General features: G+C 49.5%; 7 protein-coding genes across 7 annotated transcripts; 4 read left to right on the forward strand and 3 right to left on the reverse strand.

Annotated features, from left to right (window-relative positions):
* Positions 1-15: 15 nt before the first annotated feature.
* On the forward strand, positions 16-1,431 carry BU24DRAFT_454103 (aminotransferase; the record flags this gene model as incomplete). The annotated part of the gene is made up of 1 exon (XM_033531296.1): positions 16-1,431. The coding sequence occupies one exon, from the start codon at positions 16-18 to the stop codon at positions 1,429-1,431; it is 1,416 nt and encodes a 471-aa protein (XP_033379928.1).
* Positions 1,432-1,564: 133 nt separating this feature from the next.
* On the reverse strand, positions 1,565-2,904 carry BU24DRAFT_426659 (class I glutamine amidotransferase-like protein). The gene has a single exon (XM_033529022.1). The coding sequence runs from the start codon at positions 2,565-2,567 to the stop codon at positions 1,707-1,709; it is 861 nt and encodes a 286-aa protein (XP_033379929.1). The 5' UTR covers positions 2,568-2,904; the 3' UTR covers positions 1,565-1,706.
* Positions 2,905-3,100: 196 nt separating this feature from the next.
* On the forward strand, positions 3,101-5,200 carry BU24DRAFT_495742 (putative allantoate permease). Its single transcript, XM_033534153.1, has 2 exons — positions 3,101-3,712; positions 3,765-5,200. Exons 1-2 carry the CDS (start codon positions 3,383-3,385, stop codon positions 4,974-4,976), a joined length of 1,542 nt encoding a protein of 513 aa, XP_033379930.1. The 5' UTR covers positions 3,101-3,382; the 3' UTR covers positions 4,977-5,200.
* Positions 5,201-5,802: 602 nt separating this feature from the next.
* On the forward strand, positions 5,803-7,462 carry BU24DRAFT_354585 (Phosphoenolpyruvate/pyruvate domain-containing protein; the record flags this gene model as incomplete). The annotated part of the gene is made up of 2 exons (XM_033523821.1): positions 5,803-5,909; positions 5,971-7,462. The coding sequence occupies 2 exons, from the start codon at positions 5,803-5,805 to the stop codon at positions 7,460-7,462; spliced, it is 1,599 nt and encodes a 532-aa protein (XP_033379931.1).
* An 800-nt stretch (positions 7,463-8,262) lies between these two features.
* On the forward strand, positions 8,263-10,895 carry BU24DRAFT_284498 (uncharacterized protein). The gene is made up of 2 exons (XM_033522760.1): positions 8,263-10,191; positions 10,240-10,895. The coding sequence occupies exons 1-2, from the start codon at positions 8,413-8,415 to the stop codon at positions 10,843-10,845; spliced, it is 2,385 nt and encodes a 794-aa protein (XP_033379932.1). The 5' UTR covers positions 8,263-8,412; the 3' UTR covers positions 10,846-10,895.
* BU24DRAFT_443863 (uncharacterized protein) lies at positions 10,820-12,330 on the reverse strand. The gene is made up of 2 exons (XM_033530606.1): positions 12,188-12,330; positions 10,820-12,126 (listed from the first exon to the last, which is right to left on the reverse strand). The coding sequence occupies exons 1-2, from the start codon at positions 12,308-12,310 to the stop codon at positions 10,945-10,947; spliced, it is 1,305 nt and encodes a 434-aa protein (XP_033379933.1). The 5' UTR covers positions 12,311-12,330; the 3' UTR covers positions 10,820-10,944.
* A 167-nt stretch (positions 12,331-12,497) lies between these two features.
* BU24DRAFT_426664 (uncharacterized protein) lies at positions 12,498-15,007 on the reverse strand. Its single transcript, XM_033529023.1, has one exon. It carries the CDS (start codon positions 14,665-14,667, stop codon positions 12,565-12,567), a length of 2,103 nt encoding a protein of 700 aa, XP_033379934.1. The 5' UTR covers positions 14,668-15,007; the 3' UTR covers positions 12,498-12,564.
* Positions 15,008-15,031: the final 24 nt, after the last annotated feature.

Below are 15,031 nucleotides of genomic sequence, written 5' to 3' on the forward strand. Positions count from 1 at the left end.
CGCCACTTGAACATCATGTCGAAAAATATCAATTTACAGTTAGGGTGGCCTTCGCCCTCGTTGTTCCCGTCATCACATCTGCTAGATGGGGCTTCCAATGTTCTAAATTCTTCCAAAAAGACTGCTGCAGCCCTCGTTTACGGCCCTGACGCCGGATATGATCCTCTTCGAGAAAGCATTGCGAAGTGGCTCGGATCATTTTATCTACCTTCAGGCGGCATATCATCTGAACGAATTTGCGTAACCAATGGTGCTTCTGCAAACCTGGGAAATGTTCTTGCACGATTCACAGAGCCTGGTTACACACGAAACATCTGGATGATCGAGCCGTGTTACTTTCTTGCCTGTCCCATTTTCATGGACCACGGATTTCAGGGACTGCTCAAGGGAGTTCCAGAAGATGAGGAGGGATTGGATATCGAGTATCTTAGGAGAAGCCTCGAGGCTTCAGAGAAGGAAGCCTCCCAACAGTCACCGAATATCAAGACGGGTGACAGATACGCGAAGATGTACAAGCACATCATTTATGGCACACCCACCTTTTCCAACCCAAGTGGAAAGACTATGTCTCTCCGGAGACGTGAGGCGCTCGTCCGCCTTGCTCGCGAATACGATGCCTTGGTTATCACCGATGATGTTTACGACGTGCTCCGATGGCCAGCAGATGAGCACACAAGTTCCGCACATCTGGGGACTCCCCCGCCACGCATTGTTGATCTTGATAGAACACTCGATCGTGGGCCAAAGGATGAGTGGGGTAATGCCATGAGTAACGGTTCTTTCTCCAAGATTATCGCGCCTGGCGTGAGAGTAGGGTGGGCAGAAGCATCGCCTGCGCTCACACTTGCTCTTTCCACGCTCGGCTCGAACCGTTCAGGTGGTTGCCCGACCCAATTGACCGCAAGTTTTGTTCACGAGCTGCTCGAAACTGGGACATTAGAAAACCATCTTACAGATCTCATAATTCCTACGTATCGGACAAGATACCATGCCATGATGAAAGCTATTGGAGAGTATCTTATTCCCTTGGGTTTTGCGATCTCGGTTGGTAGAGCGTATGAGGAATCTTTGCTAACGTACAAGGGCGGAACTAATGGATATACAAACGGTCATACGAACGGCTATACGAATGGCGATGCCAATGGTCACACCAAATCCATTGCCGTAGCTGGTGGATATTTCACATACCTGACGTTACCAGATGACGTCTCATCGAGGGGCGCGGAGCTAGCTGCGATCGCATTGTCGAATCTCCACCTGAGGTTCGCTTATGGCGATATGATGCAAGTCAATGGCGACGACGGCTCTATCGAGAGAGGGAAGGAAGGGTATGGAAAGGGCATAAGGCTTTGTTGGGCGTGGCATCCGGAAGACGAGATTGTTGAGGGCATACAAAGGATTGCAGGTCTCATTCAATTGATCAGAAGCTAGATATTTTCAATTAAAGCTCTAATCTCCAAGGAGTTTTTGGCTCTAGTCCTTGAACCTTCTTTTGCTTTTGCTGCAGAAACCGTATTGTTGACGATAAGAGGATGCCGATAGTGGAGCTTGGTGTTATAAAAAGGTATAATGATCATTCAAGTACGCTAAAATGGGTACATGCCAATGAAATAGTCTAAGGAAGAGATTAAGGACTACTGAATGCAAAACGCTGCGATATGAACAGAGCTTGTAACGACTAAGCAGAAGTTGATGAGAATGACCGACTATTTCTCCAAAGGTGGTGTAAGAAGCCCCTTTCCTGTCTCCTGAGTGTAGACTTGTCCATCCAGTAAAAACTGTAAAGCCATCTCTGCTGCGATCCCCGAATCATCATCTCGATCGATCTCAACCAGTGCCTGATTCAGTTCTGCATACGGCCACTTCGCGCCGAATACCTTCAAGACCTCGGTGTTTACGAACCTATCAAACTCAAAGTGACCCTGATAGGTAAGAACACGGCCGGGTTGATAAACACCCTGCACTGCGCAATGCTGAGTATGCCCTATCGTCATCCATGACTGGGGAAGAGCACCAGGAGGTATTTTAACATGATCAGCGTGGACGAATTGTAGTTGCAGCGTTTTCGGTATATATGTCAAAGTTTGGCCATCGAGAAGAGGCCCGGCAGTCTTCGCTAATGCGTCGCGGAACTCGTCTGAGAGCTGGATCTCTTGCACTCCTAGCTCCCATCCATTGGGATCCTTTTCCACCTTGATGCCATAAACACCCAACAAGCTTTGGCAGAGAAGCTGGTGACCGAAACAAGATCCAAAGATCTTGATATGTGGGTGGTTGTAGTATATATGCTGAACGTATTTGTCTAATTGCGGGATCCAGGGATCTTGGTCATATGCAGACGACGCAGAGCCAGTAATGATTACAGCGTCCACGCTCGCGAGGGACTCGGGATATTCTCCTTTTCGAACATCGTAGTTAACGGAATGGATCTTGGTGGAGGCCTGTGTGCGTGATAATGCGGCTGTCAAAAGTTCGTGGAATATGTCTCCATAGGTTTCGTATTTCGTACGAACAACAGGGACAGGAACATCCGCATTGAGCATTGCAATTTGGATAGGTTGCGCCATGTCAGGTATCGTAGTGTTGGCAACGACGACAAAGAATTAAGCAGGACCCTCCAAGCTGAGATAGAAGCCACAAGACGGGAACGTATGCGCCCAGGAGTGAATTGATATCGCCTGTAAACGCACCGGATAAGCACAACGCTAGCGATCTGTAGTCCAAAGGCGCTGGATGGAGACGTGTCCGAGAATTCGTGGGATGGTGTTTGGAGGCCGATCCAGGTACTTTGCACATCCACAGTGGCAATGAAAGGTTCGCCTAAGATCTCAAGTATTCATCTATACCTAGGTACACAGAATGCGGGGATGATAACGACAGGAAGTGTGGGTGTTCATGTTAGATTCATTCGCGATGCCGATAACGCTATCACGTATCGCAGGGTGCACGATTAGCATACGCACCAAAAGCCCGACCATGACTAGTGTAGCTCGTAGAATGATTGTAATTACCATACCGCCAGTACTGTTCAGACGTGTCCAAATGCGGAGTATATTTGCGATGGCAAAGCGGACTGTGGGTCCCGAGACGTCGGAGTCTGGTTTCCTACTCTCACCACAACACGACTCATACTATCACTCTAATGCCCAAGACTAGGGAGAAACGATGATAGTCTTCCCAGCGCCAATGTCTACGCTTATCGCCGTTGAGCTCATACATCCTTCATTGCCCAAGCCATTACTTACAAGTACTCCGCATAGCTGAATAAGGATGCTGGAGATACGGCCACTTGTATAAAACCAGCGAACATCGGTTCATCTCCACCATTGAAGTTCCAACTCATTCAGATTTGAAAATTTTACATCATCAACGATTCGTTTCAATGTCTGATACGAAGGACGCCATTGTTTCGCCAGCCTCCGTCGGGGACGTTGAAGTAGCATCGTCCTATCCCGTCGAGAAGTCCATTTCTGGCAATGGCGATGTCGCAGCTGCCTATGCTAATCAATTATCTGGAGAGAATGCCTACACAACAAAGGAGTGGACCCGCCTGCGATGGAAACTAGATTTGCGATTGGTACCATTGCTCTGGTTCAACGTGACTCTTGGAGCAATGGACAAAGTGACAACGGCGACGGCCGCGCTATATGGATTTCGCGCAGACACTGATTTAACTGGGGATCGTTACAGTTGGGTCGGAAGTGCATTCTATGTAAGTCCTTCATCATGTCACTGTCGAAGTACGCCTTATTGACATCTTATAGTTTGGTTATCTCGCATGGTGTCTACCAAGTGGATCTCTTCTTCAGAAATTCCCCATCGCGAAGTTGATGTTCGTTGTCCAGATACTCTGGGGCCTCATCTTGATTGGAACGGGATTTGCCAACAACTTCCCTACATTGATCGCCCTTCGCGTGCTGCTTGGAGCTTTGGAGGCCCCTATAGTTCCAGGAAACTTCCTTGTCCTGGGAATGTGGTATACTCGACGCGAACAACCTCTCAGGACAGGTCTTATGTACACCGGTCTGTCGGTTTGCTTCACAGGACCGATAGGTTGGGGGATCGGATTCATGGTTGGAGAACACCAATGGCGCTCCATGTTCTGGATTACGGGAGGCATGACCATCGTCTGGGCATGTGTGATCGGCCTCTTCCTACCGGACAACCCTGTGAAGGCGAAATTCATCAACGACCGTCAGAAGGCAATTGTCATTGACAGACTGCGCGCTGATCAGACAGGAGTCGAAAACAAAACATTTAAAAAGGAGCAAATGATCGAGACATTCCTCGATCCAAAGACTTGGCTCATGTTCTTCTTTCATATCTGGATTTCAATTCCAAACGGGGGCTTGACCAACTTCGCACCTTTGATCATCAAGGGTTTGGGATACTCATCACAACGATCAACACTGTTGACAATGCCCACGGGTATCATTCAGACAATATCGTCTTATCTCTGCAATGGCGGCGTGTTCCTGTGCGCGAAATATCTCCCACAGCGCCAGCTACGCACGGCGTGGGTCTTATTCGGAATCATCGTCGGCATGATCTCATCCGTATTTTTATACACCCTACCACTAAATAACTACAACGGTCGCCTCGCCGCATTGTACATGTCGTACTTCTATCTCGGACCGTATATCGTCAGCTTGGGCATCAACACCGCAAACACAGCCGGACACACGAAGAAGGTCACCACCAATGCCTTGATCTTCATCGCCTACTGTGTTTCCAACATCATCGCTCCACAGTTCTTCAAGACCCACCAGGCGCCTCTGTATCCGCTCGGCATGGGTGCAATTCTTGGAAGCTACGTTCTTGCCATGATCACGATCGGCCTCTACGCTACCTACTGCTGGAATGAGAACAGGAAGAGGGATGCTGTGGACTCGGCGAAGGGGAATAGGGTTCATCATGATACCGATTTCCGTGATCTGACTGATAAGGAGAACATTCATTTCCGCTATGTGTTCTAAGTTTGTCGTCTTCGGTTCTCATCTTGCGCATAGCGCAATCATTGTAATTATTTAGTCTTCGTGTTGGATGGATAAGTGTTTCGTCGTATTGTGAATTTATTATGGAAGCAGTTCCGCGGACATATTCATTGAAAGAACGTTGTTTTATGGTCCGATATCATGTCCACGCCAAAGTTCAATCTAGAGTAAAATACTTTAATTGACTATCTACCAACACATCACTTGTTCGACAGTATGAGAGGCTGTGTGTTCAAGGTATAGATTACAGCATTTACCACATGCCTGCCACAAATCTGATCAAATGTATCAAAGGTCCATTGAAAAACATGAATCCTTGATCTATTTGCCACGAGTGTTCGATTGCATGCGATGCGCGACGCCCCAGGCTTTCTCCAAGTTAGGGTCTTTCACACCTTTCAATCATAAGACAAGTCGGGTACCAATTACCGCCTTGTATTAGGCGGCCCAGAACGAGCCCATCGTCTAGCACCCTGCCAGTATCTTCAAGCAGCGGGCGACGATTACCCCAGGTTCGAAAGTGTGGGGAAGGATCACCGATACTGTCGCTAACGGACAAAGGCTCCGGTAACGAAAGCGATTACACGATTATCGGACTTTCAGAGTGCGAAACTGCGCAATGCGGTCTCCCGCACGCCGCTCCGCAATCACGCCCCCTATGGTCCTGTGGAGACCGACATGGAAGCTCAATTGGGTTATCCGGAGCTCCACCGAGCTTCTGGTAATAAATGAGTGACGTTGTCTCTTTTACTGCCAATGTAGATTTTCTTGCATTTTCTCTTTTGCGATATTAAGCAATACTTCCGTCATGCCTAAATTGCAAGTTTCGGCTCAGGATGAGCAAAAGGCGTTCGAGGCCGAGGTCGCTACAATTGAGAAGCAATGGTCCTCTTCAAGGCAATCGCATCTGAAAAGGTGAGAATCATTCGAAGCATTTTTGCCCCTCCCTCACAACTCAAGTACTGACCGATTCAAGACCATATGATGCTCAAACAATTGCTGCACTCCGAAACACCATCCCAGCACAATCCTCATCGTCCTCGACTCAAGCCGTGAAGCTATGGAACCAATTACAGGAACACAACAAGAATGGCACCACTGAGCTTACGTTCGGAACGACCGACCCTGTGGCCGTTTCCCAGATGGCCAAGCACCAACAAACGGTCTATGTCTCTGGAGCATTGTGCGGCTTCTCTGAAGTAGCCATACCGGGCATGGATCACGCAGACTATCCTTGGGACACGGTACCTAAAGTCGTAGCAAAGATCTTCAAATCACAACTTTGGCACGACCAGCGGCAAAAGCAATTCCGGCTGCGACACCCCGTGGAGGAGCGAGACGGACTCGAGAATTGGGACTACCTTGCGCCTATCGTTGCAGATGGCGACATGGGTTTCGGTAGCCTCACGAGTACCATGAAGATGGCTAAGGAATTTGTCGAGGCCGGCGTCGCCATGATCCATATTGATGACCTGGCCATTGGTATGAAGAAATTTACCATCGGTCAGGGCAGGACCGTGGTTCCTACAAGCGAGTACTTGGACCGATTGACGGCGGTCCGCATGCAGTTCGATATCATGGGTACTGAGACTCTGTTGCTCTGCCGATGTGACACAGATCATTCTGAGTTTATCACAAGTGTCGCTGACGAACGGGACCATGAGTATGTTCTGGGTGCCACAAAAGACGTCGAACCTTTACAAAAGTGTCTTGCACAAGCCCAGGCTGAGTCAAAAGACCTTAAGGCTGCACGAGAGGACTGGAAGAAACGAGCTAGCCTGAAAACATTCGATGAAGCAGTGGAAGCTGTAGCGACCAAGGAGGAATTGGAGTCTTACAAGTCCGAGATACTCCAGGAGAAGTTCAGATCACTGTCCACGCGTCGAAAGATTGCCCAGAAGATAGTGAAGCAAGAGGTGGTATTTGACTGGGAACTTCCGAGGTCATCAATGGGCCAGTACATGTTCAAGTCCTCGGTCAAAGCTGTTGTGGAGCGTGCCCTTGCAGCTGCTACGCTCGGCGATGTTACTTGGGCTCGAATGGACTCGCCCGTGTGGAAAGATATCGTCGAATTCCATACCGAGATCCGAAAGGTCTTCCCTGACAGGCTTTTTGCCTTCGGTTACACGGGCGATTATGATTTTGGAAAGGCTGGCTTTTCCGACGAACAAGTGAAGACTCTTCCGTGGGATCTCGCCAAGATGGGAATTGTGTGGCAGGTGCAGCCCATCTGGAGTTTGCAAGGGTTGAACCTAGTCACAGAACAGTTTGCTAAACTCTGGCAAGAAGAAGGTATTGCTGGATACTTGCGAACTGTACAAGGTCCTGCTTTGAGCACGAAGCCGATGACTGATGGTTTTGAGAAACTGAGTTACTGTGGCGGTTATCTGGCTGACGCATTTTTCGAAACTGTCGCTGGAGAGACGATTGTAGAGAAGGGCAAGGCTCTGAACTTCCAAAGGCATTGAAGCTTTTGGGGTTATTTTCTCCTCAACATTCTAGAATAGCTGTACAGGTATAACAGTGGATACGAATCCAGTAGATCAGATTGAACAGAGCGACATCAATTCAATATAGCCCGGCTGTCCGACAGTACATCTATGATGCAAATTCGGACATGGTTCTAATCTTTGCCAGCAACACCAGCCATGATCATGTAAGCGATTCAAGGAAAACATTCCTGGTGGTCTGAATCTGGACAGATATCACTTGGGAAATTCAAGGAAGAGTGTCTCGAGAGGTCATGGGTCGAACAGCTAACGGAAAGCGACTTGATTTGCTGTTGCCTGCCGAGGTATCCGGGTTCAATTGGATCTTGAGAATAATGGGTTTGAGGATTGAGATGATTGTAGAGGATCTGATTCCAGGAGACCAAAGGTGACGTGACGCGACGTGACTTGACTCGATGTTTCTCCGCAATTCACGATGCTAGCCTGTTGTAGGATAGTTCCTTCCCCACACCGTCCAGCCATCATTATCATTGAATGTCGGCCGTTATCGTTATCGTATCTCCCACGTTCCTTCCAAGTTCTCTCGTTCGGGCTCGGTAGATACCGTAACCAAATACCGTACCCAAGGTACCTACCCTATAGTGCCTACCTCCCTAAGGAGATACTAGTAGTCCGTTCCCAAAATCAGCTGTCACATCCCAACCACCTACACACTCATCTCATATTGTTTTCACCCGCAGCCGCATTCGCTACGGAGTTCGCTCGCCTATCTTGTCGCTCATACCCCATTCATCACCATATCAAGCAGGGTAAAATAGGTGCATAAACCATCGTTGCGTATGTCGAGCATGTTGGACTGATATCTTCGGTCGCCCATCTCCGATCCTCGCCTTCTGGCAGCCCTTCTCCGACTGACAATAGCACCAAAAGCATGGTAGTACTGAAACAAGTCATTGTTACCGGCCTCGATGTCCGAAAACGGATCAGCAATGGAGAATGACGCAGGTTCCCCTGGTGAACTCCAGCAGCCTCCAGCCAAACGACAACGAACAAGAACCCTTGCTTGTAGACGGTGCCGCCAGAGGAAGCAGAAATGCGAGGAGAGCAGGCCTTGTTCCAATTGCACCAAAGGAGGATACGATTGCCTACCTACTGCGCCTGCCCCGAAATCCAGTGCGGTAGAGAGCGAGTATGTTCGCGTGCTCGAAGAACGCATAGCCGAGCTCGAATCCCTTGATCCACAACAAAGTCTAGATCATATTCCTCCCCAAGCGTTGCAGAACGAGAGGCCTGCAGAAGACCATGAACGCCAGCAGATCGTTGTAGATCGTTCGCCGATAGGTTCCCATTCGAATGGGAATGTACACGAGCTTCACGTGACCGGCCTGGAGCCCTCTCATCGAAGACCTTCAGGGACCACAACTCATCGAAGGTCCTCAGGGACAATGGCCACCAATCAGAGGCCTTCAGGAATAATGGCCCATCGAAGGCCTTCAGGGACAATGACCCAACGAAGGCCTTCAGGGACAATGACCGAGTCCTCGCTCAGCAATGCTTTCACTGATGGAGAGGACGAGGACACCCATCAAGATCATCTCATTCTTGGGTTGGTAGCTTCGCCCTCGGCCCCTTGTGCCGACCTAAGTCTCCCAGTTCTAGATACATCGCCAGCCACGAGCCCTGCTTTCCATCCAGACCAAGATTACCCTCCGCTTTCGCAAGTGATTAATGTGCCCATGGAAGTTGAGAGACTCTTGTTAGAGGCGTACCGGGATCGAGCACAAGCACAGTACCCTTTCTTCTTATGGGACTCGTTCTTGTCGTGGCATGCAGACTGGAAGAGTTGCCCTCGAAATGAGCTTCGGGATAGAGCATGGCAAGGCTTCTTCACTAATCTCGTCTATGCCACCTCGCTGCTGCTCCTACGTAGAGCCCATGTTGGCCGCGCGGATGCCAGGTCGTTTTATCGCAATGGCATCTCCTTACTTCCTTCAGTTCTGGAAAAGCCTAACAAGATTCTTCACGTTCAGGCCTATCTCCTACTTGCCATGAATGCATTACATCAGAGCTCGACTGAACGCATAATTTCTCTTACTTCGACTACCATGCGAGCATGCGTCCAGCACCAACTTCATCTTACAGAGTGGGAGGCCGAACCCCACGCATTTTCAGGACATCTATCAATTCAGCTCCGTCGACGATGCTTTTGGTGCGCTTACAAACTAGATCGACTTGTCATGACATCCTTCGATTTACCACCATCAATACCGGACAACATGATTACGGTACGGCCCTATGCTAATCTGGACGACAGAACTCTGTTGCAAAGCGCTGCAAGTACTTCAGCTGATGTCGAACTCGTCGACTCCCCATACTATACTAGCGTCTCATCGTCACTACATATCCTACAATGCCGTCGCATTCAATCTGAGATATTGGCGATTAATCTCAGAGCTGACTATCTCACTCAATACGAACACGCCCCGGAATGGCGCATTAGGATTCTAGCTGAGCTTGAAAATTATAAAGCTAGAGTCCAAAAGTATTCCGACCCGCAGTCCAAGGGTTACACATCTCAACGATGGCTAGCAATGATCTACCATTATACTCTGTTGATGCTCTATCGTCCAACTAAACAGAGCGTTCTCGGGCCAGCGGGAGACTGGTCGGTCCAAGCAAGCACTCAGGCGTGCTTGATGTTTCGCAAGACCCAGATGGATCGTCAAATTGCTCAGCCATGGCTAGGTGTAAGTGTAATTAACCACTTCGTTTGACGACTTCTAATCATCCCCTAGCTTGTAGTTCAATTCCAAGCAGGAATAACGTTACTGTACTGCTTTTGGGCGACCCCTCCAGAGCATCGAACGGAGAACTATGACTCCTTAGATGTTCCAGACGCACTCAGAGCATGTTCCAACATTGTAGCAATCATGGCCGATCGCTGGGCGAAGGCAGACTGCCTTAGAGATGTTTTTGAACTCCTAGCCCGTGAAATACCCCTCGTTGATCGCCCAAGCCGACCACCAACCCGCGTGTCAGAAAAGACTATTGAAGCCATCCGCAGCAAACTCAATCAAGTCCGCGCGTTGATCGTTCACCGCTCCATCATGCGGATGATCGAAGAAATGATTTCGGAAGACTTTCCTCGCACGAGGGCTGGGAACGATAACATATCGCAAGGAACGCCACCCCAACCTCAGTCTGAGTTGGCGTCAGGTCCATACCCACCTATGCCGAATCAAATGGTTCAACAGACCCCGTCTTCAGATATGATGTTTCAATTGCCGTTCACAGCGCCTCAGTCGTTCTCCTTCGATGGTCAGGAGATGGATACACAAGAACTAAATACCGAGACTCTGCTTTCTTTTCCGAGCGTTTTTGAGTTTGACTCTTGGAGCTGATCATGTACGATAACTGTTCATGTGTGTGTGAAATGGGTGCAATCTCAATTAGGGTATATCAGCTTCGACATTATGCGCAGGATGTCTACAGCGACTTGTTTATCGCTTGGAGGCTAATTCTTCCCACTGCACTCCTGTCCATTCCTCCACGTAACCAACCTCACCTTCAGGAATATCCTCCGGCTTGCAATCCTTGCTACACACTCCTAATATGATAGTACCCCACTCCATTCCTTCGATGCTCAATTCCTCCGCTTCAAGCTCGGTGATGGCATGTGGCGCAAGCTGAACCTCAAAGACTCGATCAGCGCCGCAGTTGCGGCATCGCGGCATCCCTGCTCCTCCTCTTGCTGTCGTCGTGACCTTTGCGTTTGAAGAAGCTCCATTCTCAGAATGCGCGGCGAGGGCTTTCCCAATTGCGTCGTTGTCGCTGTATAGCAGTGGCTTCCCCTTGAACTCGTAGCGCAGCACCTGTTCTGGGTTTTGGCCCACACGGTCCGCGAACTTCTGGAACGTCTTGTCGAGTGTACTTTCGAAGACCTCCTTGTCTTCCTTGCCGCCGACACTGCTGCTTGATCCTTCTGTGTCTATTTCCATGCGCGTGTTTTCTGGTATCTCGGGGACGGAAGGCCCCTCCAAAGTCTCGTACTCGGCGTCGAGGTGGTATAGTGGGTAAGGAGCTGGGAAGGATGATTCCGCTGGCCAAGGTTCGTGCGGTCTTGGGGCTTGAGGCTCTGGTGCTGGTGTGTTGAGGCGGACCTTCGAGGCGAATGTTTCGGGTAGCGTCGTTTCTGCGTCTTCTTTTGCATCTTCGGGGGTGATCTTGACTGCGGGGGTCGGAGGAGCGAATGGATTCGGCGCGCCTCCAGACGAAGAGAAAGGGTTCGAAGGTGCCGCGTTGCTCGCGCCGGATGAAAAAGGATTCGAGAATGGGTTCGCGGGTGCAATTCCGCTCGATTCGTTTTTTACGCCAAATAGAGATCCCCCAATGTTGGGTTGCGGTTTGCTCTCTTCTCGAACTGGGGCGGTCTTCTCGGTCTTCTTTGCAGCCGCCTTTTCAGCTGTACCTTTGGCCACCCTAACACCTCGAATTCCGCGCACACTGCCCTCTTTCCGTCTGCATGCCTTCCGTCTACAACTGAAAATGTACAAACGTCGCTCGTGGCTGGGGAAGTTCTTAGGGAGGTCGCCGTTCAGCTCGAGGAGTAGGGTGAGAGGATCGTTGCAGACTTTGCATTTGGCTAATGCACCCGACGGTGCAGTCTTTTCATCTATCCAGCCCTACAATGTATTGACGTTAGCAATTGCACGGAAGTACTCGTGCAAGCCAAGGACAACCCACAGGTCTGCCGCCGAGATGTGAGATGGTGTCGCCGGTCTCTTCTTGTGTGGCATAGCCGAGCAGTACATTCGTCTCTGTGTAGTCTTCTCCCTCGTCTGAGGAGTCACTGTCGTAAGGAGGCATGGTTGGTTGTTTAGAATCGTAGTGGGGAAGTGGGCGGCGGGGGTATCGAAAACATTTTTGAGATAATAGATGCCCTTATCGATTAGGAAAAAAGTACACCTGTGGCGCAGCTTGAGGCTAGTGCTCTTGAGGGTACCCCGTTACAGTAGGTACTTTAGTAATAATATATTGTAACCAGTTGGTTTATTTATTATGCATTTGCTTGGTTCTAACAAAACTTTATTGAAGTCGTACAAAATACATGAAGCACTAATTCACATGGCCGTTGCAAAGTTCTCAACTTTAACGTCCCAATCTTCAGGAAATATAGGTCCCTCGAGTCCATCCCATCCACCAGCCATCATTCCCACAGCCAACATCAGCCCAGCACTGGCCGGGAAATAGGGAGTTGGAACTCGAGTGCCGCCAACTGGCATACCAACCTCATCGAATTGATTGTTCTCATCGAGCAGCCAATTCACAGCTGTTTCAGCGTCGCCCATTCTCGCGGCCGTCATCGCTAGAAGTGGGAAATCCCAGCCATATGAGTAAGTGAAGTTCCAAGACTGGTATACCTTGTCTACTGTCTGGTTAAATATTGTAAGGTTCAATTGTGAGTCCGGTGGTAGCCATCCGTAGATACCTAGGAGTCCAGGGTGATCTTCTGAAAGCTCGGGTGTAGTCCACATGTCTTTCACGCCTTCGTATAAGACGTAGACATCATTTTCCACTGGGAATGAGGCAAGATTTTCTCTGACTGTCACCCATTTGGATGGAATCGACTGGTTCTGTCGTTGCTTCCACTTCTCCGCTACGTCCAGTCCGAATCGCCAGTATGCGAGTTCGAAGGTGGGATTGATGGTCTCGTTTGGATTAGTGTTCTCGGACACAGGGTACATGGGTGGACCAAGATCGTAAACCTTTGTGGTCTCATTGTACCAAGCATAGCTAACCATAAAGTCTGCTGCGGAAGAAAGGACGTTGTCCCATTTCTTTAGTGTCGCCTGCGTGGGGAAACTGCGATACTCCATCTCAGCAAAGTACATCGGATGCGGTTGTTGCCAGATTAGGACACTATTGATCTGACCCGGCGCTGAACGTCCAGTAGGATCACTCATTTTTCCGATGCGAGCGCCATCACAACCCTGATCTCTCGCACGCTCAATGCTAGTCGGCAAGAAACGTTCGTAAACGCCTATGCTGCGGTCGTACAGATTCCACTTGTTCCAGAGTGTCCAGTGTGCGAGGTGCCAGAACACCATTTCCATATGGAACTTGCCATACCAACCGTTGTTGACCAGGCCAGACTCTTGAGCAGGATCCCGACCTGCACCATTGACAGCGAGGAGGTATTGAGACAGGATGATGCGACGTTGAAGTTCCTTTGCAGACGAGTTCGTACCAGAGGGTAACGATACAAAGGCGCCAGAGTTCCAGTACCCATTCCACCAGCTCTCGGATCCAGCTTTGATGGTGTGGAAACCTCCGGCCTTTTTAACAGGTTCCGGGGCAAACGTTACAGTAAATGACAGTGTATCGGCATGCCCGTCACCTTTGAACGTATACCGGTGTGATCCATCCTTAGGCTCTCTGATCTCAGCAGCTCCCTCCCATTCAATCTCTGTGAGATATCGTGTTGCATCGAGAGTATGCACGATAGTAGCTGCATGCGAGCTCTGTTTCAACTCGGTTTGGTGGCTGTTCGTCTGATTCCAGACCCCAACAAAAGGCGCATCAAACTTATTCTTTCCACTCGCATAGGGATAGTCAAAAAAGACTCCCAATTGGCCTGCTCGCACAAGATCTGATTTAATGCGGACAGCGACGGTGTCAGAGTCGTGGCAAGCGACCGTTTCAACCTCAACACGCTTGCCTTTGTATTGGAATGAGGACGTAACCAGCCCATTCCAAAGATCCAGGGTCTGTGACTTTTCTTGCAAGTCGTCCTCGGAGACATTGAGCCCTCCGAATGAGAGCCCAATCCGCCCAAGATTGATCTTATGGGGATTTGCAATCATCCATTGGCTGATGTCCTTTTGGGCCGGGTTAGGTTGGGCATAGTTGATCAATCGATCGTGTGTCCACCAGTCAAGACCAGTGAAGTCTTCAGGCGAAGTCTGGCCTGGTGTGGTGGGCAACGATGAATTATGCCAACCCCATGAGGAGAGCGTGTTGTGGGGAACGAATGTCTGAAGGCCTGTGACGTCCACTCCAAAGGCAAAATCACCGTTGCCGACTTGAATGGGGCTGTAAACATGCGACTCATTCAAGTGCAAATTGAATTGCCTGACAATAGGTTTGCGATCGATTTTCCCTTCTGCAATTGGAACTGCAGCTACAAAGAGCAGCACTGCTCCCCAGCACGAAGAGCGAAACATTGCAGAGTACCTGCAGAACTCTCGTAGACATCTTCTATCATTTTATAGTTCGTTTAGTTTATACTAGCTGCAGCTCTTGTCCCGGGTCGGACGCACGCAACGATGAAGATTACATTGATGGATAAATTGCCGGCTGTTGAACGGGCCCAGTTCTCCAGGTCAAGTCAAGCGTTCGCGGGGTTGGGGGATCTACACGGGGTAGGCTCAGTTGGCCGGTATAAAGCATACCGAACATTATCTGAATTCAGTAGACGGGAACACTAAAGTTCGTAAAGAACTAGTCGTCGTGAGGTTCATTGCCGAAATGGGTTACAAGACATCGTGTTGTTTAATAATGCACGACAGCAAGTTTTTGGTGAGGACT

This window comes from Aaosphaeria arxii (assembly GCF_010015735.1).
Source record: "Aaosphaeria arxii CBS 175.79 unplaced genomic scaffold BU24scaffold_9, whole genome shotgun sequence".
In the NCBI taxonomy this organism is placed as follows: domain Eukaryota; kingdom Fungi; phylum Ascomycota; class Dothideomycetes; order Pleosporales; genus Aaosphaeria; species Aaosphaeria arxii.